At 41.3% G+C, this 25,704-nt stretch overlaps 3 protein-coding genes across 7 annotated transcripts; 2 read left to right on the forward strand and 1 right to left on the reverse strand.

Annotated features, from left to right (window-relative positions):
- The first annotated feature begins 87 nt into the window (after positions 1 to 87).
- Positions 88 to 9,374, forward strand: LOC120551137 (WD repeat domain phosphoinositide-interacting protein 1-like). Of its 2 annotated transcripts, none has more exons than XM_039788332.1 (12): positions 88 to 513; positions 1,805 to 1,887; positions 2,483 to 2,652; positions 2,771 to 2,867; positions 3,514 to 3,611; positions 3,721 to 3,813; positions 3,891 to 3,961; positions 4,500 to 4,607; positions 5,087 to 5,251; positions 5,337 to 5,444; positions 5,621 to 5,760; positions 7,957 to 9,374. In XM_039788332.1, exons 1-12 carry the CDS (start codon positions 428 to 430, stop codon positions 8,076 to 8,078), a joined length of 1,341 nt encoding a protein of 446 aa, XP_039644266.1. In that variant the 5' UTR covers positions 88 to 427; the 3' UTR covers positions 8,079 to 9,374. The 2 variants fall into 2 exon arrangements, with proteins under 2 accessions (XP_039644266.1, XP_039644268.1); XM_039788334.1 differs by having other exon boundaries at positions 2,486 to 2,652.
- On the reverse strand, positions 8,377 to 21,330 carry arsg (arylsulfatase G). 3 transcript variants are annotated; one of them, XM_039788329.1, is made up of 11 exons: positions 21,218 to 21,330; positions 16,157 to 16,396; positions 15,659 to 15,894; positions 13,969 to 14,083; positions 13,455 to 13,601; positions 12,043 to 12,251; positions 11,757 to 11,837; positions 11,519 to 11,627; positions 11,232 to 11,352; positions 11,040 to 11,130; positions 8,377 to 10,112 (listed from the first exon to the last, which is right to left on the reverse strand). In XM_039788329.1, exons 2-11 carry the CDS (start codon positions 16,381 to 16,383, stop codon positions 9,832 to 9,834), a joined length of 1,617 nt encoding a protein of 538 aa, XP_039644263.1. In that variant the 5' UTR covers positions 16,384 to 16,396; positions 21,218 to 21,330; the 3' UTR covers positions 8,377 to 9,831. The 3 variants fall into 3 exon arrangements, with proteins under 3 accessions (XP_039644263.1, XP_039644265.1, XP_039644264.1); XM_039788331.1 differs by lacking the exon at positions 21,218 to 21,330 and adding an exon at positions 17,301 to 17,341; XM_039788330.1 differs by lacking the exon at positions 21,218 to 21,330 and adding an exon at positions 16,846 to 16,963.
- Positions 18,649 to 25,551, forward strand: LOC120551134 (monocarboxylate transporter 7-like). Of its 2 annotated transcripts, none has more exons than XM_039788327.1 (6): positions 18,649 to 18,891; positions 21,517 to 21,757; positions 21,861 to 22,004; positions 22,141 to 22,269; positions 23,324 to 24,319; positions 24,541 to 25,551. In XM_039788327.1, exons 2-6 carry the CDS (start codon positions 21,520 to 21,522, stop codon positions 24,831 to 24,833), a joined length of 1,800 nt encoding a protein of 599 aa, XP_039644261.1. In that variant the 5' UTR covers positions 18,649 to 18,891; positions 21,517 to 21,519; the 3' UTR covers positions 24,834 to 25,551. The 2 variants fall into 2 exon arrangements, with proteins under 2 accessions (XP_039644261.1, XP_039644262.1); XM_039788328.1 differs by lacking the exon at positions 18,649 to 18,891 and adding an exon at positions 21,324 to 21,434.
- The last annotated feature ends 153 nt before the right edge of the window (positions 25,552 to 25,704 follow it).

Below are 25,704 nucleotides of genomic sequence, written 5' to 3' on the forward strand. Positions count from 1 at the left end.
TCAAATTGAGGCCTTGAACAGCTCGACCAATGGAAACGCCGGAAAGGAGGGTTTGACATGTTGCCGCCAGCCAATCGCGATGCACCTTAGGGTGACGCATCCACCCATCAGCTGTTTTTGTTTTGCTGTGTGAATATTGGAAGTTAATAACATAATAACAACAGTGATCGACTGGCTCAAGTGCAACGGCTCACTGGGGAGGTGTTACCCTTCCTCTTCCATCCTGTTCAGATTCGGGATAGTTTACTCGTCGCGTGATGTGTTGCATCTGAGCCAAACTGCCCGGACATTCCGCTCTCCCTGAAGAGTGTGAGCGTGGCGTTTGGAGTCGGGGGCAGAGGAGGGGAAGCGGGTTTCGGCGTGGATCGACCCGAGCCCAAGGCCTCCATCCTCGGCCAGCGAGAGGAGAGGGTATTTGGCGGCTCCGATGGAGTCCCAGGAGTCCCAGGACGCACCGGACGGTCCCGGAGTGGACCGAGCCTTCATCTGTGCCTCGTTTAACCAGGACACCACGTAAGCGACCTACGGGCTGGGCCCACTCAGCATGAACTCAGTCTCCTTGATGCACCTGACTGTTGCATAATTATTTACTGTCTCATTTACATACTCTGGTTTATTTTTTGTCACTAAGAGCGCCAACAATCAGACAGTTGTGTGTGTGTGTGTGTGTGTGTGTGTGTGTGTCCAAAATGAATCTACAAGCTTCTGTACGCCTCATTCAAACTTCTAGATTAGTCCTTAGCAGCTGAAAGTGAAGTAGGCCACTGTGTTAATCTCCAAGGCCCGTTGCATATTAAACTAGACACTTAGTAACCAAACTTTTGTTTTATTGACAATTGATTAAACATAGGCCTATAGCGTCTCATGCAAGTTTTCAGTTTACCGCCTCCTTGATTCACAACACCAGTTAAAACAACATGTTAGATTCTAACAATAAACATTTAACTGTGAGAGCAAATGTAAAATTTGGGTTATAGCAATATTATTTAAAGTAACTTTGCAATCAGAGGTTCCTGTGTCATTTACTGTGACCGCCCAATACTTTTGACCACTCACACCTGTGCTGTAGGTGTCCACTGTCCCCTGTTTAGGGATTACTAACCATAACAAACAAGTCCAACTGAACGGTGTGTCCCCTTACATAATGTAAACACCTCCTGTGGCTCTGGTTGTAAAACTAACCAGGTGACCTAACCGTCAACCTGGCCTTCTTATCGCTTTGTCATCATGTTTTTTTTTCTTCTTCAACTTCAGCCATGAGATTAGGCAAGCTTCCTTGGGGGAAATTAGCGTATTTCAATGGCTGTGTTGTCTAAACAAGATAAGCTAGTCTGGAAGAAATCATGTCCTGTAAAGAAGTCCACTCAGTTTATACGAGTATATGATGATCACACTGATCCTGCACTATTTCCTTGATGGAAACTAACAGTCATAGCAGCCATTACATGTTATGCAGTCCTACACTAGAGATTGCACATGTGCGTGTGCATTGGTAATCCTATTCTTTTCAATAGCAAGCTATTCCTTTTAACCACTCTATTCAATGATCTGTTAGTGTAGTGCTAGTAATACCAAACAAGTAAAACAAGGTTTTCTGGGATTATTTCACTTTGACAATAATAGACTTTGTGTATGAAAATGTTGACAACAAATGTTATTGTGTGTGTTATCTGTGTTACAGCAAAACATCAGATTTAATATGGAATTGTAATGTGTAAAATGGAATTGAATCCTGTAATTACAGTGTTATTAAGGTGTTTTCCTGAAAGATGTGGCTGGTAAAATGGTTTGTGTTTTATTGTAGTTCTCTGTCAGTGGGCACCAAGACCGGCTACCAGCTCTTCTCTGTCACTGCTGTGGACAAACTGGACTGCATCCACGAGGGAGGTAAGATGGACACTGTACTTTATTCTCTGCAGAAGAGTTAAAATGACAGGAAGTATGTACTGTCACATAACAGCTCCCCTGCAGCAAATGTACTGCATATGCAAATAGCATATACAGTAAGTACATTGTGACACAGCAGCATCCCCTCCCTAAGGTGAAGTTACTGCAGATGTCAGAAGTCTTCTGCATATGCAAACAAAGGAATGTTTGATTTTCTTATCCTCAATAGCAACAACAAAAGAGGTTTGGAGTCAGTTTAAGGGAGTTTGAGCTCAATAATGCTCTATTTGTCTGATGACTGACTCTTAAGGCAAGACACTAACAGGCAACAGCACATTTTATATTTCATGCACTGGTCAATTTTGAGATTATTCTACACTTGCTTATAGGATATAAGGCATATTATTTTACTCTGAGCCAGAAATCTCCACTTCAGTAGCATTATAATTATATAAAAAAATAATATTTTTTTAGGAATTGTATAGGAATTTGACAACAAAAGATATTGCATTTGCTTTCTCTGCACCGGTGATATGAGCCAACATTGCTTCTCTGAGTAAAGTTATTCAAAGTCTTTCTCTCGTCCATCTACCAGTAGAGTGTCCAGATGTGTATATAGTGGAGCGACTGTTCTCCAGCAGCTTGGTGGTGGTGGTCAGTCTGTCCATGCCACGGCGAATGAACGTCTACCACTTTAAGAAAGGTACAGAGATTTGTAACTACAGCTACTCCAACAACATCCTCTCCGTCAGGCTCAACAGACAGGTGAGACAGGAAATAGATCCTCTGTACCTTTTAATCCTTTAAAGTTGTTGCTTCTGCTTTGTGCAGTCATATATATTCTATTATGGTGATCTGTCTCTGTCTGTCACTGTTACCTCAGCGGCTGGTGGTGTGCCTGGAGGAGTCGGTCTACATCCACAATATCAAAGACATGAAACTACTCAAAACCCTGCTCAACACACCCATCAACCCAACGGGTACACTCAAACTGTGATACAGACATCTATATGTAGACCATATCAAAAATCTGTACATTGATTCCTATTGACTTTGACCAAAATCTTGTTAATTACTTCACTTTAAAGTGATATGTAACTTTTGCTGAATAGAGGCAACTATTACCACAAATCATTTACAGGAAATGCTATCACACAGTGTGAAAGTAGCACAGGCAAAGAGGAGTCATAAAGCAAACTGACTCAGTAATGCCAGCTGTAGAACAAGTTTGCTAACATTAGCCACCAGAAGCTACTGGTCATACCAGACCAAGTAAGGCTGTATAGAATAATGACTGTGTTATTTCTTCTTTCAGAACGCACATGGGGTTGCTTTCAAGCTACTTTCCACGGTGCACAGTACCAATAGTCTTGTAATATAAAATAGATACTCAAAATGAAAAAGTACTCAAATCATGCATGGTGTTTATATGCATATCCTGTTAGATTTGGCAGTTTTCTGGACTATACTAAACAAATAATAGACCCAGACAGATAAGCACCATTGTAAAGCAACTGGCAAATATTGGTCTAATAGGTGTGTTGAAGAATAAAGACAGGAAAAGAAAAACAGGGGAGAAAAAGAAGAAAGGAAACTGCCTAAACCATCCTCTGTACTCCCTTGCAGGTCTTTGCGCTCTCTCCGTCAACCACAGTAACTCCTACCTGGCGTACCCTGGCAGCGCAACCATCGGAGAGATCACTGTCTACGATGCCAACAACCTGGTGAGGCCACATTAAACTCTAACACAACAAAGGGAAATAATTGCAGCTGTTGTCACATCTCTGCTAAACCCCACAGTAACAAGTGTTGGTGGTTTATTTGCCCCTTTAGAGCACTCTGACGCTGATCCAAGCCCACGACAGTCCTCTGGCGGCCCTCACCTTCAATGCCTCTGGCACCAAACTGGCCAGTGCATCAGAGAAAGTGAGGATTCCTTTTGTTCATCCCTCCTTCTGTTTTTAATCGTCCATCAGCCTGTCTGACCTCTTTCTCCTCTGCAGGGCACCGTTATCAGAGTCTTCAGCGTTCCTGAAGGACAGAGACTGTTTGAATTTCGCCGAGGGATGAAAAGGTTAGCGCTCAATATTTTCTATTGTTCAATCAGAAAGTATTAACAAGCAATCTGCGGACAAGATGATTCATGGTGGTTGGGAGCCAGAGATTAAACAAAGGGCTCGTGACAGGAAGGTCAGCTGTTTAAATGGCCGTCCTATTACTCAACAGTTACTGTTAAGGTGAGTTGGACATCTCCTGCTGCTCAGTAGCCAATGGTAGTTTGGTAGTTGGTTGTGGATGCGCTGTGTCAATGACCCAGTATCAGTGATTAAGACTACAGAAATGTGAGTAGCTGAGTGGTGGAAACATTAGACTACAAGACACTGTAATGGCCACACACACACACACACACACACACACACACACACACACACACACACACACACACACACACACACACACACACACACACACACACAACACACACACACACACACACACACACACACAATTTCTCATCATGTGTTGAGTAATGCATCCTTGTAAATAAAAATTTACATTTAATCATAACTTTGTTGTCCTTTTCTGTGTGTGTGTGTGTGTGTGTGTGTCAGATATGTTAGCATCAGTTCGTTGTCCTTCAGTGTGGACGCCCAGTTCCTGTGTGCCTCCAGCAACACTGAGACAGTCCATATCTTTAAACTGGAGCAGCACAGCCCAAGGTAGGCACGCACACAATTAGTTTCTGCTTGTTTAATATATTTAGTTTTCTGTGGATCAGCTAATTACTTACTTGACTAACCATCTTAGACACAATGTGCAGATAAAGCTGATGAAGTATTGCTTCAGATCAAAATAAACCCTGTTGTTATTTGCTGACTGTTTGTTTTAATCTTTGATAAGATGCTTTCCTCTTTACATTCATTTTGCATGTTTTTTCCAAAGCGACTTAAAATAACAAGTGATTTCTCTGTATTAGAAGTCTTCTTCCCATGAACCTTGCCTGGTTCAGAAAAGGACATAGCATGGAATGACAGCACCCTCTGCTGTATTTCTGATGTAAAGCAATCCAGTACTGTCCCTATGAAAATCAACCAAGTGGCTTACTATGTAAAATCCAGTTTTACAAAAGAAAAATCAGAATGTCTCCAGTAATGATTTATTAATGTTAAAACGCATGACTCATGTTGTTTCCGACCAGTCAAGATGAGGAGTCTCCCACATGGTCAGCATATGTGGGCAAAATGTTCACAGCAGCCAGCACCTACTTGCCCACCCAGGTGTCCGACATGATGCATCAGGACAGAGCCTTCGCCACAGTGCGACTCAACATGTTCGGCCTGAAGAACATCTGCGCCCTGGCCACGTAAGGCAGTGCTAGACAAGAGAGGGATGTTTTTTCACAAGGTGTATTTATGTGTATCACATCTTGTGTGCGTTTTGTTTGTCAGGATTCAGAAGCTCCCTCGCCTGCTGGTGGCGTCCTCAGACGGGTGTCTCTACATTTATAATGTGGATCCACAGGATGGAGGAGAGTGCGCCTTAGTCCAAAAACACAGGTGTGTATGTCTAAGTGGGCTGCACCATGCATACATGTCTGCATGTTAACAATATGCCATAACTTTTTTTTTTTACATAAAAATCTTGCAGATTGCAGCTTTAAAATGTGGCATTGGTTTCTGCTTCTTTTATCTGTAAATGATATTGTTAAATCTTTGTCTGCTCTGTCTGGCAGGTTGTTTGACTCCAGCGAGGAGCAGGTAGAACAGAAGGAAGAGGAGAATCCAGAGGATGTTGCTCAACAACAAGCCAGCCAATCATACGCTGCCACTGTGGCTCTCCCTTCAACCCCACCCTCCTCCACCACTCTTATGGGTACAGTATTGCTAATCATAAACTGATGGAAAACCTTTCCAAGATTCTTAACCAAATACCGTACAGTTATCCTTAAACTCTACAGTGAACATTATATTAGCTCTTATACTAAGTGTGATGTTTTAACTAAGGCTTCCACTGTTGTTATGCAACTCCTCAAACCTGTTTAAAATATGGTGCTGTTTTGCTTAAAGTTAAAACAACTCATATGCAAATAATGTCAGAAATATTTTAATATGAAGCAGGTCGAGGTGCTATATAAATACTTTGAAAGTATTAAAACGCTAAATCCAGAGAAATGCACTGTATTCACAAACGGTGCCTTTAAATGAGCTGTCAGGACTTCCGTACAGTTGTGATTAGAGGATGGATACCCAACCTGAGCCCGATGGGCCAGGCCGGGTTCGGACAGATATTTAGAAATGATGTTCGGGTTCGAAGAGAGATAGAGAAAGAGGAAGCAGACGTGTTGTATGCAACCGGAGCAGAGTTGGTGGAATAATTTTAAGTTTTGTACACAGTGTGTGCGGTGTCCGAAATAAACCCCAGACTGAAAGCCAAGTTCATTCATTTGCTCACCAGAAACAGGATTTTAACCCCAACGATATTCATTTTATAACGTCGGCCCTGGAGGCAACGATTCTCCCCTGGTCTTCTGACCACGGTCGGAAACGAAGCAATCAGGAAAGGTTAACACATTGGACATTTTAAATTAAACAGCTTATTAATGTGCGCTTGTTGCCCCGTGTGCGCTGATGTGCTCATCTGTTGACATTTCCGAATGCCTTCCTACAGTTTCTTAATAAAAGTGGGCTTTCCACACAAACAAACGTGCATGTGTCATTAGTATGAGAAAAAAAAACGAGATATTAACTGTGTCGGGCTTGGGTCGGGCTCGGACATAAATATCTTAATGCCTGTTGGGCTTGGGTCGGGTTCGGTTACTTCTCTGTCGGACGCGGGCCAGGCTCGGGCCGATACGCACTCTAGTTGTGATGTCACAACTATATATAGTTAGAAAGTGCCGCTACAGTGCAGTTACAGTCATTCCCCGGCTGCTATGGTAGTGCAGAGACAGCGTGAGCGCAGATGCAGAAGATCCGAATATGCTGACCAATCAGAGCAGACTGGGCTTTAGTGCTAAAACAGAGTGTTTCAGACAGAGGGTGAATACAGGCATATTCAGACACAGTACGAAATATAAAGTGTTTTTTGAACATGAAAGCAAGTTAACATGTTCTAGTAGGAACCCAAAATACAAGTATGAACTAGGGATGCACCGAATATCCGGCCACCGAAAATTTTTGGCCACTTTTATCACCAAAACAATACGGCCGAAAATGTTGTGATGACGCAAACAGAAACTGCGACCTGCACGCGTGTCAGTACCCGATCCACCTGCAAAGCGTCTCCTAAGCAAAGAGGTTGAGACGGACCACGGAGTGAAAACAATGAAAAGTGCTCTTAGAGTCTGTCAGCACACGTTTCAGTGAGATCTATTCGGATCCTCTGCACTTCATCGCGACTGTACTTGATCCGCGTTATAAAGACCATTACTTGGATGCGGAAATAAAGCAGGGCGCACGAGAAATGATCCAGGCCGCGATGGATGCGGAGAACCCTCGTGGAGACGGAGCGCGCACGGAGCAGCGCCCAGCGCAGGAGGAGATCAGAGCGCAGAAAAAAAGACTTGTCTCTCTGCACCAGATGAGGGGCATGCACCCTCGTTGTCTGATATGTTCAGTGAAATCCTACAAGAAAGTGCCTCAAATAATAATAATAATAATAATAACAACAATAGGTAAGCTATTCTGTTCTTAGGCTACTATATACTGTATGTGACTATCAGATTGTAGCCATATTTCTGCTAGATATTTTTTTATTAAACTTTAATATTAATTTATACAATTGCAATGCCTTGATTTTAGTAAAGTTGGTACACAGTCATAGCCATAAATGCAATGGTACTAATAATTGGCTTAATTTCTTTCGGTGTTTCGGTTTCGGTTTTCGGTCTTGGTTTCCTCTTTTTTTGGTTTTCGGTTTCGGCCAAGAATTTTCATTTCGGTGCATCACTAGTATGAACCTGAAAATGAGCAATAATATTGGACCTTTAAAATTAGCTTCTATCTCAGAAATGGTTTCTCAAACTTGTCAAACGGCTCATGGCCTCTGCCTCCTCCCTTCTCTCATCAGGTTACTCTGAGGATGGTGGAGCCCAGAAGGGTGAGGTTTTCCCAGAGCACGAGTTCGCTGAGGGCCCGGTCTGTCTGGATGACGAGAATGAGTTCCCTCCATTTGGCAATCAGAGTAACTGACCAAACCCCCTCTCATGAAACATCTAATCCCTGCATAACAATCAGACTGTTACAAGCAGGGAAAGGTGGACAATAAATATCCCTGTGTTGAGACATTGTAGCACCCGTACCTTTCCATATCATGCACCCCTGTACCCCTGCTGGCCTAGGGTAAAATGCCAGAATGTTACTTCCTGGTGTTTCTGTATTCTGCGTTCCTCTTACTTTTTTGTAAGGAATTTAAAAAAAAAAAAGAGTGGAAGGTTCACTCATCATTAAAACACATTCACATGTTAGAAAGCTTCAAAGACTAAGAGTCCCACCATCAACAACAGTGTTTATTTTAAGTAATGAAACCCTGACAAAACAGTGACATTATTGTTGCGCAATATTATCATGGTAGCAATCCGATGGACGCGATTGATCTGTCTAGTATTAGTGAGCAGACTGAATAAGGTAGTAGAGGAGATGCAGCCGATGTAGAGTAACCAAGGGGCCAGATTTACACAAAAGGTGAAACATTAGCAGCTTCTAAACAAGCCAAATGCAATCAGACAATAATATAAATAAAATATGAAATGAGTCAACTCTCTTCAGATCATATCTTGTTTTCTGCCACTTACAAGTAGCATCTGAAAATCTATCATATAGGCATTTCTTTTGTCAATCAGGCCTCTGGAATCTGGGAGTCTATCAATGGGCATTAAATGTGTCACACCTCAGTAACAAGGAGCAGTCATTTACTCAAGAAGGAAAAAGGATTTGGGTGGGATACACTATTTAAATCATGTTACATGCAGTAAGTATTATATGACTTGCAGATGCAGCTGTCATACTAATTCTGGTAGCGATAGATGAGCCTAAATGTAACCTGATAATGTATGTGGAGGAGTGGGCTCTGTGGGAGGAGCGGTCAACAGCTAACTGTGAAAAATCTCGATGGTGAAGCTGTATGCGACAAAGTTACAGGTCCTTCAATCTCAGTGATATCTTGAACATCTTTCCTATTTACTACATGATGCTGAATACAGTACATTAACATGCAAGTCAGTCATTTCTACTTTGATGTATTAAATATTCTTTTTGCAAAAATGTTTGAAGTATTACACATCAACGCATACACTTACCATGCGTACATATATAGATTATATTGAGGATTTTTACTGTGTGTATAATGTATATATAACATTTATATATAGGACTGTTGTAATAAGTAACATGGTAATACCATTTAATTTGCCAAAAGGTGGCGCTGTTAGGACACCCACATGCTGCATTGAGCTGTTCAACCAGAGACTCATTAAAGCTGAGAAGTAATTCAACTGTGTTGTAATTTTAATAACAAAAAACTTAATTTTTGTTGCTAATGTTCCTGTATCAAATCTCATCAAATATCCAACACAAGAATACTAATAATAAAGCTAGGTTTTGGACATCAACAAACATTAACTAACAAACTAAACTGCAACAAATTCATAAATTGGAGCTTTGTCTTTACTGTCTGATAGATGTTGTTTTCCCCAAATTATTGACCTCCCAATACTGGCCAAAGTTCAGCAGCCGCCTGCATCTCTGTTCTTTATGCTTGTTTGCACGTCTCCTGCTATATCTGGACATTGGACCTCCCAAAAAACATATTCACATAACAGCTGAGCACATCTAAAGTAGATATTTATCTCCATATCCGTTTGCTTACATCTGTGGGCTCTCTTTCAGCCTATCGTGTGTGTGTGTGTGTGTGTGTGTGTTTATGTGTGTGTGATCTCGCCACCCCTCAGTGCTGCTTGTGGCAGCGGCAAACAGCCTGCTGGGGGTCACAGCAGGGCACTGCTGAGGTGTCTGTTCTGTAGTCTGCTGTGGACACTGACTTGTCGGTGGCAATGTCCCACAACAACGTCTCCCTGCTGCGGGTGATCTTCTCCACTACTGTCTGGTATTCAGGTGTCTCCACTTCCAGGGGTGTTTCCTCAGCCTCGTCGCGCTCCAGATCAAATATCAACGGCGGGTCGTGGAGCTGCTGCCTTCCTGTTGCACCACCACACGCCTCAGCTGCACCTGCAAGGAAACAAGCATATGTGTATTTCTTATTACATGCCTTGCCCAATTCAATTCATCAACTTTTATTAATCCTACAAGCCTACATATAGGCCTACACCCTAGAGAGGAGTTATCCATTTAATAGTCAAATTGCAGAAGGAATAAAAGAGTTAGAGTGGCGATTAGCAGGTCAAATATAACGACGTCTTGATGGCAACAGAGAAAATTCCCTCTGAAGAACATGGTCTGAAGAAGACAAAATGCTCGTTGCTTTACGCAAGATTTGTTGATTACAAAGAGAATTCACCTCTCTTTGTTTCACACCAATAATTTTAGAGAAGGTTTTGTCTATACTGTTCAGGCTGTTTCTGTCTTTCACTGTGAGACTGTGAAACCAGCAAATAAAATAAAAAAGTCACAAGGGTTTCGATAAAAGATTGATAAAAACAACAGAGAATGACCGGCCTGACAGAAAAGGAGTTCAGTGTCCTGAGTAAGTGAATTCTCTGTTGCCCCTTTTTCACAATAGCCTCAGTATTAAAACTGAATTTAAGGAGGTCATCACACACTAAAGTGGTTCCACCAAAATGGTTACGCTTTATTTTTCTTGACAAAATATAACACTCAACTCAAAAACATGTAATATTCCAGTAGGATATGTACATTTTCTTTTCGGTGAGTCGTTTGTCATCCTTTGTGTACTAAATGACGGAGCCTGAGGTTATGTGTGGTTTAGAAAAACAGGCAAAATGACAGTACCTAAATGCCGCATGATGCACTATGAGAAGGAAGCTGGTAAAATGCAGCGTCTTTGAGTTATGCTCTGAGAATACAGACAGGCCACTAGATTTGACATAGTTGGGCATACCATCGATCCACCATGGTGGCATACGTCAATGAACACTGACTGGTTTTGGACACACATAGCCTGTATATGCCCCGTACCTGTGATGTAGAAAGCTTTGTGTTTCCCTGTTCGAACTGTCTGCAGGTCACCAAACGTCCCCGCAGCACCACTGTTGGGGTGGAACAGAAACTTCAAGAAAAAAAGAGAAGAATTAACGTCGGCAACAAGACCCTAATGCGCCACCCCCGCTGACAATAACCAAAGTAAGATTGACTAATACTAGTGAGTACCTCATGACCAGTCTGATCACCATGCAGGAGGATATTTGTGGCGTCAATGCCATCGTAACGTCGGTCTGAGGGGGGAGTTACCCCTGCCAGGGACAGAAGGGTTGGAAAGATGTCCATACCACTGCAAGAGGGCATAAACAGGAGAGGAGAGGACCGTTAACATTTTAAATATTTGACCTGTTGGGGGAGCTAGATGAAAAGCCACAGAATCACTAAATCCATTAGGATTCATCCTCCAGTATTTGAGGGAATTAAAATATCTCTGCTTATTGGCAAAATGGGAGTACCTGAGCAGGGATGAGCTGCTGGTGTTTGCAGGGATCCTCCCAGGCCAATAAGCCACAGTTGGCACCCTGTGACCTCCCTCCCAGGTGGTCTGCTTAGCTGAGCCTCCACCTAACACACAGGCAAAAAGTGACTTTAGGAATATGAGGATTCACAGCAATAAAATGTACAGTATCAATCCCCCTCATAAAGCATGCATGGAGGTCGTTTCCAATTTCTCAGTAAGTTTATTTTTTATACCTCTGCTGGTCTGCCACTTTCCCATAAAAGGTCCTACACTTCCTGCAAACTGGCACTTCTGTTCCCAAGGGCCGTTGTCACCTAAACACACACATAAGATTGTGATCAAGGCTGTTTTAAAGATAACAATAGAATAGAAAAGAATAGAAAAGAAAAACACTTTATTGTCCCCAAAGTGGAAATTTGTATGGGGCATAGTGCTATAAACTGTTGCTTCCCAACACAAAAATTCAAAAATCACACTGGTAGTGTGGAAGAGCAGACATAATCCATACAGCTGACAAACCGGTGAACCAGATGAGAGTATTGTCTTTGTCTGTGTCATCAGAGGCGCTCTTTACTGCCCCCACCAGGCTGTCCATCTCTCGCAGACTGGCAGTGTACACGTCTTCTGGGCGACGGCCGGCGGCAGATACTTCTGGGGGGAGCGGAGGGGCCAGGGGAACATGCATGTGAGCCAACGCTATGTAGAGGAGATAGGGCTGTCCTCGCTCCCTGCAGGGACAATTAATAAGGTGACACAAATAATAACCATATCTCACGTACAGTATTAGCTCATGTTCAGTGGCTTGCTAGCATACAATACTGCCACCTCTAACATAACATTTACAATTCTGTTTAACTACTTATTCATTTTTTAACTCAAGTATAGTTTGTTGTATTAATAATGCTGGAAACGGGGAACCCTGGTAGCAGACCTGGTAGAGCGTGACCCCCGCGTACCAAGGCTCAGTCCTTATTGCAGTGGCCCAGGGTTCGAAATCCGACCTGCGGCCCTTTGCTGCATGTATTCCCCCTCTCTCTCCCTCCTTTCCTGTCTACAACTTTCCTATCAATTAAAGGCTGAAATGCCCAAAAAACAATCTATAAAAAATTAAATAATGCTGGAAACTATTATGTGGGGCGCTGATAGGATGTGAATGTGCACGCTGAAGCATGTTTCCTACTTTAAGTCTGTGTTGCCATTTCATTTTTCTTCATAGGAATGTGAACTTTCCAACTTCCTGACATGTCTGGGACACAGCCTTCGTCACTTTAAAGGACTTCACTGGATGAAAGCCTGTTCATGGGTGATTGATAACTGCTGCACTAGTCCACATGACCCCGCACTACACCCTGAAGGGATGTTGCCTTTCACAGACAGCTGCAAACAGCAGGGTTTACGTTATCATAGCCTCCAAAAAAAAAAAAGTGGAATTGTTTTGGTCCTATCATGATCGGGTCACCAATTCTCACGGGACATGGGAGACAACAGTGCAGTGGCCTTTTTTTTTTTTAAAAGTAGTGTGTTTGGGTGGCTGTTTCGTTCCCCTACTGACAAACACGTTTTACTTCCTCAGTATCTTCTCGATCTCCGCAGCTTTCACACTAATACACACTTGACAGACCAGGTTTAACCGGCTGCTGAGTCAGTGAAAGATGTACTGACAACAAAAGTAGAAGCTTACTCTCGATAGAAGAAGGGCCTGTTTGACTCAAACACACAGGATGCATAAGAAGGTTCGATAAAAGCTGATCTTACACTCCCTTTCATTCATTCACAGCAAATATTTACAGGGAACTCAAACAGAAACACCCAGGTTCTGTTATTATGATTAACAGCTACATCTAGCATGCAGTTTTTTAACATCATATGAAGAAACTGAAGCAGTGCAACCTTATGATTTACATAAGCACTATCACGCAGCTGTATTGTACCTTGCATTGCGTATAATCCTGGTTGCAGTGGATTTGTATTGCTCCGTTAGTGTCCACAGGTCGAGCGGCTGCTCCACAATACTGCTGTTTTCAATCAGAGGAAGGCCCACTTTGGAATAACAGCCTCCATGTACACTCCTCTTCAATCTAGACCATGGGAGCATAATAACATGATGAATGGTATATGTGTGTGTTTGTGTGTGAATGAGGCTGTACAGTTTCTTTTAATTAGTTAGGGAGTTTTAGGGAAAAAGGTGTGGCCTGGTCAGCACTATTTACCGTACTGTATGTACTGTACAGCTCTAGGTCTTGCAAAGTAGGTTGGGTAGCAGAGTCTGTTTGTGTTCTGTAAGTCATGAGCAAAGTTTTGCAAGTCCCCTGATAACAATGCAATGCCCCCAGTCTTACATTATTTAAGAAATGTCTACAGTTTCTGTGGTGCTTTGAAGGAACACATATGCATTTGAACGTCTGATAGAACACTTGTCAGTTGAAGACAAGTACAGAGCCACACCTGATCACTTGAGGTCCAGATGATTCACAGGCAGGGCATTGTGGCAAATTATATCCAGGTAAGTCAGTACAGCCCATGTCATTACTGTAAGGAATACCTAGGTAGTAGTCAAAACCTGTCCAAGAGACAATACACATGGTGCAAATGTTTATAAATGCAGCTGTAAGTACCAGTGATTAATGTTTGGATTGTGACAGAAACTAATACACAAACACATTGTTATTACATATTAGAGAAAATCTGGTCAATGGGTGCTCCGATGGCTTAAAGTTGCTAAAGTGTGGATTCACCTGTTGTTGTTGCACAAGCTTACAAATATAATGTGATTCACATGCCGAGGGTGTTTGAGGTGAGGTGGAGGAGGGGTGGCTAAGGGCTAAGTGGTAGAGGGGGCTGTTGTTGAGCCAGCTGTAGGCGAAAAGCCAAGAGCAAGTGTGTCGCCTCGCAAGACACAGCTGCAGGGAGTTGTGTCCTGTGTAGTCGTTCCCTGCAGCGAGGCCGAGAGATTCGCTCACACACTCAATGTGGCTGGAATGGTTTATAATAACACTGAACTGGAGAGATACAGTACAGTGCAACAGGAACAGTGTGTGTTAGCTCATATCTCAATGTTTTACATGGCGTATCCAAATATTTTTGCATTTTTATAATCCTATAATCCAACTGTTTACAGCTGAACTGTTACACTGAATTTGCATCTCATCAACTCTTCTGTTACGGACAATACTGATGCTATTTTGCACATCTTCAAGGCTGGACTATAACTTTTGAGTATATTTATATGTTGTCTTCATCATAACCTTATACTCTCTGTTCTTTATTATGTCTGACTCTTGAATGAATCAATGAATTATCCTATTTTTGTTTGCGGCTGTAGCATGCCACTTCCCTCATTCCTCATTTACTATTGTAAAACATTTCTTTTATAAATTAGTAGTTTACTTTAAACCCTACGTTTGCACACAGCCCACACGTTGGCTCAAATCTTCAAAGTACCTTTCCCCATTAGTTAACTTGCGAGCTAGCTTACTCACAACATGGCACATTTCCCGTGTATGTATTTGACAAAGGAATGGATTTCTTTGGCAAGGATTATGTCCATTTATGATATGTAAAAGGGTTAGTTTCTATATGCATATGACATGGTTCCGTTAATTTAAATGTCTGTATGTATCTACGTAGCCTATGTGTATGGTTATGGAGTATATATAAATTATATACATATATTTACTTTTTCATATACAAACTTATATCTGAACATAGTAGTAAAATGTTTATGTTTACCTTTGTTGTCCTTGTTTTTAGCTGTATGTCTATTTCTGTGTACTTTGAGAGCAACAAAAACCTGGAGTCAAACGCCTTGTATGTGTTCACACTTACTTCGTCCATTAAAGCTATTTCAGATTCTGATTAATTACTATAAATGTATGTTAATATTGCTCTCAAATTTTGATTTGTCCATTCCTGTAGGTAAAAAAATACCGAAAATCAATCCCTACTGAATTTCAATTTAGGCCAAGTGGGGTGTTTTACAAGAGCAAACTTTAGGCTCCTTTAGTGCTTTAGGCTGAAAATATAAGTGACTAATTTAACCAGAATTCACACGCCACTTCCAGTCTGATATGTGCCTATTGTGTTTAGTTGGGTCCCCAGGGGTTTTTTGGGGTATAAATGCCAAGCTCCCACTTACCTCTGTTAGTTGGAGCGTATGGTCCATTGTGGCCGAGATGCCATTTGCCGATCATGGCGGTGTAATATCCCGCCTTCTGTAGGAGCTGGGGCAAGGTGACTTCAGACAGAGGCAGACCGGCCACAGAGCCTACAGCAAAGTTATGAGTCACCCCGTTTCTCAGGCCATAACGGCCAGTCAGGATGGTCGCACGGGATGGGGAGCAGGTTGAGGCAGGAGAATGGAAGTCTGTCAATCTGGGAAAAGTAAGGACATTTTTAGGAGAAATGACACTTTACACTTGTTGGCAATTGAAATTGAATTTCACAGAGTGCAAGAGTATAGAAAATCATTCATACTCAAGGGATATATAACACATAACCTTTCCTGTGCAGTACAAGCCCTCGACACTATCTATGATATCAAAAAGGTTAGGTAATTGGATTAACTTTAGACTTTGATGATATGACAGGGAGTTCAGTGTTACATAACAGATGAGGTATACACTCATAAATCCACCTTTGTCCTTGCTCGGCCAACAGGTTGAGGTAAGGTGTGTTGTTTGCCTTCTCTTCAGGCTGGTTAGCATCCAGGTCACCCCAGCCTATATCGTCTGCCAGTATGATGATGAAATTGGGCTTCTTACTGGGCTTATCAACATTGGCTCCATGCTGTGACACCGTGTGGAGCAGCAGTCCACACATCAGCATCCCAGACAGAAGAAACAGGGTGAAACCCTCCGCCATATTGGGTCAAAATCTGCAAAGGGTTACATAGGTTTCACTTAAACCTTAGCTGGCATGCACTGTTATTTAAACTATGAGCGGCAAAGCATACCAGCCAGTGGACATGATTGTATACAACACATGTATGACACAATGCAAACGTAAACTTAATTAAATTAAAGTTGCATGATAAATGTATGTATGAAAGTCAGTGAGGGAGTGGTGTTTGGAAACTGTCACTAAATCAGTTCACTAAATATGAAACGCTGTTCTGTAGCTGAATTCCCTTCTGCTAGTTCTGCTTATACCATACAGAAAATGAAGAGAATATTTTTGGACCTGCAGTGAAATCGTCCTCACAAAACATATTTCTGTAGAATTTAAGTATACAAAATCTATACTTGAAAACAACTCTATTAACTAAAATAGCTTGCCACAGATGATAAAATCAGAGGGTGGTACGTGTCTCTGATGAGGACTCACATTTGGCCCAAAGTTTGCATCTACCAAACTTCTTCAAGTCTTAAAGTGATGGTTCGGAGTAGTTTCACCCTAGGGTCCTTTGCACCATGACCTCGAGCCAAACACGCCCCCAGAAGCTTTTTTCACCTGGGTCGAACATTGGACGAGTTAGCGTAGCGTAGCGTTATCAGCTGAATAGCTTAGCGCAGGGGCTAATGGATCCGAAGTGTCTCTTAAAGTGATGGTTCGGAGTAATTTACCCTAGGGTCCTTTGCATCAACACCCGAAGCTTTTTTCACTGGGTCTTCATACAGTTGCGAGGAGTAGGTTACCGCTGAATAGCTCTAGCGCAGGGCTAATGGACTCATGTTTTGTATCTTTATTATTCAGCGCCCACTAATATAAGAAATGAAAAAGACTGATAAAACGATGGATTGAAATTGTTAGTTACACCAGAGTTTTGTAATAACACTTGCCTGCTGGCTTCTGCTCTCTGCTGTTGTTGTTGCTGCTGTAAAGGTGGCTTAGGGCGTCTGCAAATTACAACAACCAAAGAGATGCAACAAAAATATTTATTAATTTAACTTATTTTTTTAAAGTAAGTGCTGTAATATAACTAGCAGAAGACAAGTAATAATTGAGGTAAGTTTGGAGACATTACCTTATTTAATCATTAAATTAATAAATATTTTTGTTGCATCTCTTTTCGGTGTTGTAATTTGTAGACGGCCCTAAGCACTCTTACTGCCCGGTAGTAACAGCAGCAGCAGCAGCAGCAGCAGAGACGAGAAGCCAGCAGGGAAGTGTTATTTACATAAACTTCTGGTGTACTTACAAACTTTACAATCCATCGTTTTATGAGTACATAACCTATTTGTACTACTGTAGACGTTTGGTATCATTTCGGGCATTATTAGTTGGGTAATGTTAAAAGACACTTCGGATCCATTAGCCCCTGCGCTAAGCTATTCAGCTGATAACGCTACGCTACGCTAACTCGTCCAATGTTAGACACAGGTGAAAAAAGCTTCTGGGGGCGTGTTTGGCTCGAGGTCATGGTGCAAAGGACCCTAGGGTGAAATTACTCCGAACCATCACTTTAATATAGAAATAATATCAGCATTTATGGTTGAGAAACAAAAACTGTGTCTGCAGAAAAATTACTTGAACCGATTAATTGTATTCAAAATAGTTAGCAATTAATTTAATCGTTGACCACTAATCGATTAATGCCGATCTAGCAATGTGCAAACAGCAGCAACATTTGTGAGCTCTTGTGACAAGGACGTCAAATGGAATAAAACCACCATGAAGACCATCAATCATCTGTGTATTCCTGCACTGACCAGATCTCTGTACATAGATACATTGTACACCCGATACAGAACCTCAAAAATGTTGCAGTGTTTACAGTTCTCACTTATTTGTATGTATATATTTTCAACGATGTCCAAAAATTTTTATTTTTATCTTAAGTTATCTTTACTTATAGGCCTTACATGTATTAGTTCAACTTGACCCATTTTCATGTATATATTTGGCTACAATTTTGCAATGTTACAGAAGTTTGTTTACATTTTATTCTAGTAGAACTTTGATTTACTTATGTATGTACAATTTTCTTTCAATTAAACACTTCAGTGACAATGTAAGAGTCTGTTTCCCATGCCATTACGCCCCTTTGAATTGAATTGATTTCTGATTTGGACAGTGGGCGAATCTCTCACACACCAGCCATGAACTCAGACCTTTCCTAAACAACTCTGCCCCGCACAGTTGACTGGGGCTGGGGGTAATGTGCAGACGGAGAACTGGCTCAAACCAGATTTCTTTAACCCCTTCCTAGCCCCTTCCCTGCCTGTTAGGGACGGGGTGGTCATGAATGCGAGCTTGTATCAGACAGAGCATGTCTGTAAGCGTGCTTGTGGACACATACACGTGAGCGTATAGGAAAGTGCTGTAGTTCATTGAAGGCTGCGCGCGACAGCAGTGGGTTTTGATTACAGCAGGGATAGTAAAGCCGGTCAAGCCAAGGAATACCCTACTTCCGTCTGAAGCAACACACAGGTGAGACCGACTAAATACAAGTTATTTTATTATGTATAGTATCTTTGCTTTGGTACAAAAAAAATGAAAAGACATAGATGCAGCACGTCTTGAATGAATTATATGGCTAAAAAAGGCGACAAACACAAGCACTTTCAAAGTGTTTGCTAGCGGCTACGAAAGTCACATGAGCCGCAGCCGGACTTATTGCGTCAGCCGCATGCACGTTACGGACCATCTGCGACTAGGCTATGCAATATCAACACCCCCTCCCACCACTCTTAAATAAAAAATAAAGATAATCATAAATTGTCCTGTTGAAAACAAACGATTTACTATGTGTGCAAAACATGACTTGTGTGTGTTTAATAATTTAATATTTAACTTAATAATCCTGTAACAGGACAGGCACGTCTACCCACACAACAAAACCAGTAGCCTATGGGGAGTTAGGTTTCTTTTATGCCATTTAGCTTTAGGAAATTGATATGTAGCCTATATAATGTAATTTAATAATAATTTGATCTTAGTGGAACTACTTTTAAAAAGTTTGTTTTTTGGATACACAAAAAAGAAAAAGGTGAATGAGGTATAGCAATTAGAAACACAGCAAGGACTTTTAAGTAAATCCAAATTGTATACTTTTTGCCATAGCCGTATTCATCCACGCCTTAAACTATATATATATATATATATATATATATATATATATATATATATATATATATATATATATATATATATATTATGTAAACCCTAATGTCCATAATATTCATAGTTGCTTAGCTTCAGTTTTGTTGACGTATTGCATGTGATTATACATGGGTAACTTGAGAAAGTGAATTGACCCACTGACTGAGATTTTTTAAAAGGAAAGTCAACTGTTGTGAGTAATGGAAAAATCCTATTACAAAGGTAGAAAAAAGTGTTCATGGATTCAAACTGGATTGAGTTTGTTAAAAAAATGTCTACATTAACACGTTTTAAGTTAAGCGTTCATTCTTGACCTTAGATATATAGATGACATAATAATCTATTCTAAACTCAAGTTCCACTAACTTTTTCCAGAACTTTCAGCTGCCAACTACTAAGCAAATATATACATATAAGGTCAATGTTGGTGTGTGTGTGTTCAAAATGTGATGGTAGCCTACACTAATTAATCACTTATAATAGCAGACATAGGTAGGTTGAGACACATGGGAAAGACTAAGCAGAATAAAACATGTTTCATGTATTTAGGTTTAGAAGTGATGATTTATTGCCCCAAACAGTATTGCACATGGGAACGAGTGCCAACTAGTTTAAAGACAATGTAATTTTATGTCACCTGGTTTCAATATTAAAGGTGCCAAGATCTGTACCTTGATTGAAGTGGATGAGGATTTATTTTATATTATGCCAAAGCTGTTTAAAAAGGTTTGATTTTATAACTTTAGAACAATTTCTATTTGGGACGGAGTTGCTTGTATATCATTATTTTGTCCATTCTTTAAAAACACAAAACATGACGATGCTATGTTTAGGTATTCAGGTGTGCCGAAAAAGCAAAAGTGAAGAAGACAGTTTGTGTTACCCTGCTTACCGTAAAGACTCTTAAGCAAAAGGGCTGAAAGAGACAAATAAAAGTTGTGCAACATTTTGCTCTCATATTACTTAACATAACCCGCCCTAATGCTTTGCCTAGAATCAGGGCCAAAAGGCCATTTTAATGTGTTGTAGATTACATGATTTTGCATTAATCATTGATTAGACCCATGTCTTGTGCAAAGAGGTGCTGAACTTTCATTAACTAATGCTGGCTTTTCCTTACCATCTTTGGTTACAGCAGTGTTTAGTAGCTTACTTTAAACTACTTCACAGGTGGGCCAGCAGCTTTCAAATCAGTTAAATTTTTGTAACAGAAGACTATAAGAGCAGGTCTGACCTAACCCCCGAGGAGCATCTTCAAATATTTTAGGCGCAGACACTGGCAAAACTTGAAGCTGACTGTTGTGCGACAGGCTGCACAGGACGGAGGCGCGCATAGCTGTTTACTTTTGATAGTTGTTTGTTATTGTTGTTAGCTAACGTTGAAACTCGACAGTTCTTTTACCACAAAACTGTTGCCTATTAGGTTATAAATACCCCCGTATGTCTGTGTAAAATATGTTTTTTTTTTTGGTTCTTCAGGGTAAACAACTATTTTGTTTAAAACGTTAGCTACACTGGCAGTCGTCCAGTATTAGTGAGGCAGCTATGCTAACGTAGGCTAATCCGCGTGCAGTGCGCGTTTACGTTTTATTGGTCACCTCTGCAGTACACGCACGCTGCATTGACTTATAGATTCACAGCTAACGTTACTTACTTTGTTGATTTTTTTTTTTTAAAGCTGTGGTGGGCACTTCATTTGTGGCGTCGCTGGGCAAAACTTCCATCATAATCTTTCAGCATATTGCAATTCAAATGGTATGAGAGAAAACTAGACTTCTATTCGTTCCTATTGGCTGTTCTGCGCATGCATTTCCCCGTGCGACAAAGACGGGAGAGGGGGAGCTGCAGGAAGAGGTCTCACTCTACTTCAGGTTATGGCAGTGTTTCGCATTCTACTTAGTGCAGCTGCTGACCCACTATGCCAGTCACTAAAACTGTAATTTCTCTCTACAGGTCATGGCACTGTGTGGAGTCAAGGGTACACGTTTCTTGGGGCCCAATGTGTACCCAGAAGCCCCTGATGGAGGCTGGGGATGGGTGGTGGCTGTGGCCTTCTTCTTGGTGGAGGTTTTCACTTATGGTACCATCAAGATATTTGGTATCTTTCTGCAGGACCTGATGGAGGAGTTTGGAGAGACCAACAGTCGGGTCTCCTGGATCGTTTCCATCTGCGTGTTTGTCATGACCTTCAACGGTGAGTACAGCTGATAAGGTTATGTGGGTGCTACTCTGCAAAAGCAAAGTACAGTCTATTGAAATGACCACAAAGTTGTGAGTTGGTCTCCATGGGTCCTCAGGTCCTCTCTCCTCTGTGATGACTAACCGCTTTGGGTTCCAACTGGTTGTTATGATTGGAGGATTACTTATTGCCGCTGGGACCATTGCAACCAGCTTTACCAACTCCATCAATCAAATGTACATCACCTATGGATTAGTTGCAGGTACTGACTTGCTTTCTTCTTCCCTTGTCTCCCTATTTGAACATCACATACTGCTATTATTCTTTTAATTTTTTTTCCTCAGCAGCTTGTCTAGCTGAATTACATTTGATAAACTTGCATCTTTTGAACTGTGCAGGTCTAGGATACTGTCTGACCTTCCTGCCCACTGTGACCATCCTTTCCCAGTACTTTTCTCGCCGTCGGTCTCTGGTCACAGCTGTGGCTTCCACTGGAGAGTCCCTGTCCATGTTTGCCCTAGCACCAGGTGAGTGCAAGAGCTTCCACTGATGTGTTATGCACATTGGAGAAGACAAGCGTTTGTAAAGGGTTTAGGAAAACCATGTGATGAATGTGTTTTTATTTGTCTACTATATTTTTATTATTAACATTTACCAAGAAAAGAGCAAAACCAACAATCAACTGATCCTACAAATAAATATGGCCAGTGCAGTCCTCCAAAAACTATTAAAAACATGTTTCTTCCTTAACATGAAAATGGGCACTGGAGTTTATTTCGAGTCGATGCCACATACACACCTTACTTATTATATGTAGTTTAAAGTGCTCATATTATGCATTTTGGCTTTTTCCCTTTACTTTATTGTGTTATATATCTTTTTTGTGCATGTAATAGGTTTACAAAGTGAAAAAGCCAAAAGTCCACCCCAAAGGGACTTACCATCTCCAACAGAAAACACTGTTCACAAACTGCTCCAAACAGCTCTATTTTATTTTATTTTATGCCTTTACTTCCACTACTGTGTAACTAATCGTTAGCCTATTTTTACAAAAACGCCTGCTACGGAGCCATAACGTGAGGTACAAGGTAATGGAGCATTTTATACATTGTCATATTTCTTTAGAAATAAACAATGGACAAATGAAGTCTTTAAACGCTTCAGATGTAAAGTTATTCGCTGTCAAAGTGACGTCAAAATGAATGGTAGTCAATGGAATGCTAACGAGAGGTGATATTGTTAAATAAATGGCGACATAGGAGTTTCGAGTTCTGAAGCAAAGCTTACCCCCTTGCCTCATACTCTGCTTCTGACAAGCTGGCAGCGCTTACCTAGCTACTGCACATGTGCGACTCCCAACAAAGATGGAATAGAAGTGAGATGCCTCACTCTGTAGCTAAAACAGAGAACTCAACACACAGGGTGAAGAGAGGAGCTTCAGCAATGTGTAGTTTTTTGAAAATTAAACCATGTAAACCTTATCTGATATAACCTCTAAATACAATTATGAAGCTGAAAATGAGCATAATATGAGCACTTTAAATGATGAATACTGACCAAATACCTCCTCTTGTCATTCAGCCTTTTCTGCATTGAAGGACCATGTTGGCTGGCGACATACCATGGTAGTGATAGGAGCTTTGCAAAGCACCATCATCATCTGTGGTGCTCTGCTTCGGCCAATCATTATCAAACCCAGAGCGACCCCTGAGACAAAGACTGACGGATCGTCCCCAAAGGAACTGGAAGCTCTCAGTACACCAGATAATGTAGAGGGCACAAATCCAGAAGAGTCTATAATAAACAATACCTCATATGCACAAAATACCTCCCACAGTCTGGACAATGAGCTAACTAGAGGCTCTGTGAGCACAGGAGACTCTGGTGTCCAGTCTCTAAAGGACACAGACGACAGCAGCCCAGAGGAGAAGACTTTACTGCACAAAGAAGCAGGGAAATCTGTGGAAAACAGTACGGCAGAGGTTATAGAAATTGTAACTGGGGAGAAAAAGAATGAAAATGCAGAGAAACAAGCGATGAAAGATGACGATGAAATGAAATTAGGCGATGAAAAGCCATCTGCAAAGAACTCAAAACTTCTAGACTTTTCTGTCCTCAGAGAATGCAGCTTCATTCTCTATTCTCTGTTTGGACTGTTCGCCACGCTCGGTTTCTTCGCCCCTCAACTCTACATCATCGAGCTGAGTGTGAGTCGAGGTGTGGAGCGGGACCGCGCCACCTACATGCTCTCCACCATGGCTGTGGCTGAAATCCTTGGCCGATTCTCCATTGGGTGGATGCTGAACCGGGAGCAGTTCAGGAAGAAGAAGCTGCTAGTGCTTCTGGCATGTGTAATTGCAATGACCGCTGATCTGGTTGGATTTACTTTGGTTACGGAGTTCTACGGCCTGGCTGTGTGCTGCGCTTTGTATGGGTTCTTCATGGGAACCCTAGCATGCACCCACATCCCCATGCTGGCTGAGGATGATGTGGTGGGCATAGAGAGGATGTCTTCAGCTGCTGGTGTCTATGTGTTCATACAGAGCTTTGCTGGGCTGGCTGGACCACCACTTGGAGGTAAGGGTTAGCTTGTGGTGAAAAATGTATTCTAAATACTGGCTATGGTTTCTGTTTACTACAGCTTTGTAGATAACCCTGATCACATTGGCACCATCAGGTTTTCTCAGCATCAGAAGACATTATACAACTGTTTCCACATGCTGAGTTATACTCATGCTAAGTTATTTGTTGGAGTGCCCATTTTTTAATGCTTCCTGTTCATTCTCCTCTATCCCCAGGTGTGCTGGTGGATGTGACTGAGAACTACGGATCAGCCTTCTACTCCTGTGCAGTCGGCATGGGAGTTAGTGCATTGTTCTTGGCTATGGTAAAACCTGCTAAGAAAGGATTACTGTGTAGGAAGAGGAACTATAAACTCCCTGAAGGCATACATGAAAGAGAAAGGGACTCCGAGGAACAGATTGCAGTGCATAAACCGGACGAAAGAACTGACCGTTCTCTGGACTGCTCTGAAGTAGACGACCAGGCGGAGGCCACAAGAGATGTGGAGGAGGTTATACGTTTTGCTTGAGCTGATGAGATAGGATAAGGGTAATGCAAGTGTTAAGCCATATGAGGGTAACATGCTGAAGATGACAGCTACCCCATAGTCAAGAGGAATACAGAGAAGCTGAAGTGACATGGATGCAATAAAGAGAAAGACCAAAAGTGTTTATGATCTAACATTGTAGATCTGGCCTCTGAGACCAATCTTTAGAACTTTTACATCACAGTATTTATGTAGCAATTGTGCCTCACATACCTAATGTATCAAACTGCTTTTTTTCTAGAGTCAAAGGGTATACTATGAAATTAGCTTTAAGTGAGTGAAGCTTTTGATGTAGTCTTGCCTTAATGGACGATAGTGTGAGATATGGCTGGAAAGTATGGACGTGTTGAAAATGGACCACAAGTGATGCAGCGTTAATGGAGGAAACAGGACTTATTATTAGACTAATACTTGATGAACTAATTACGTGCTGCCAATCAATGTACTGTAATGAATGTACCAGAAAAACTGTGATGCAAATTTAGCTGCAAGAACAATAATTTGCACAGATTCTGTAACACGTGTTATAGAAAATACATAAAGCTCAGGAGATGTGATTAAAAGTGTTTCTTTTTTAATCAAACTGTCACCAAGCTGACTATTGCACTGTTATGTGATATTAGATACCACACTCAAATCTATTTTTGTAATGAAAATGTGTTCAATCACAATAAAGCAACATAGTGATTGAACCACTCAATCATGTTTAAGGGTTTTATTTCTATAAACTTACATTAAACCTTAAAGCAACTTATTCAACTACTTTTGTATTCGTCACATAATTATGGAAAAAATTTGTATACACTTTCACGTAAAAATATTTCATGTACATATTGCATCTTTAATTTAGATT

The sequence above is a fragment of the Perca fluviatilis genome, chromosome 21 (genome assembly GCF_010015445.1).
Source record: "Perca fluviatilis chromosome 21, GENO_Pfluv_1.0, whole genome shotgun sequence".
Classification (NCBI taxonomy): Eukaryota; Metazoa; Chordata; class Actinopteri; order Perciformes; family Percidae; genus Perca; species Perca fluviatilis.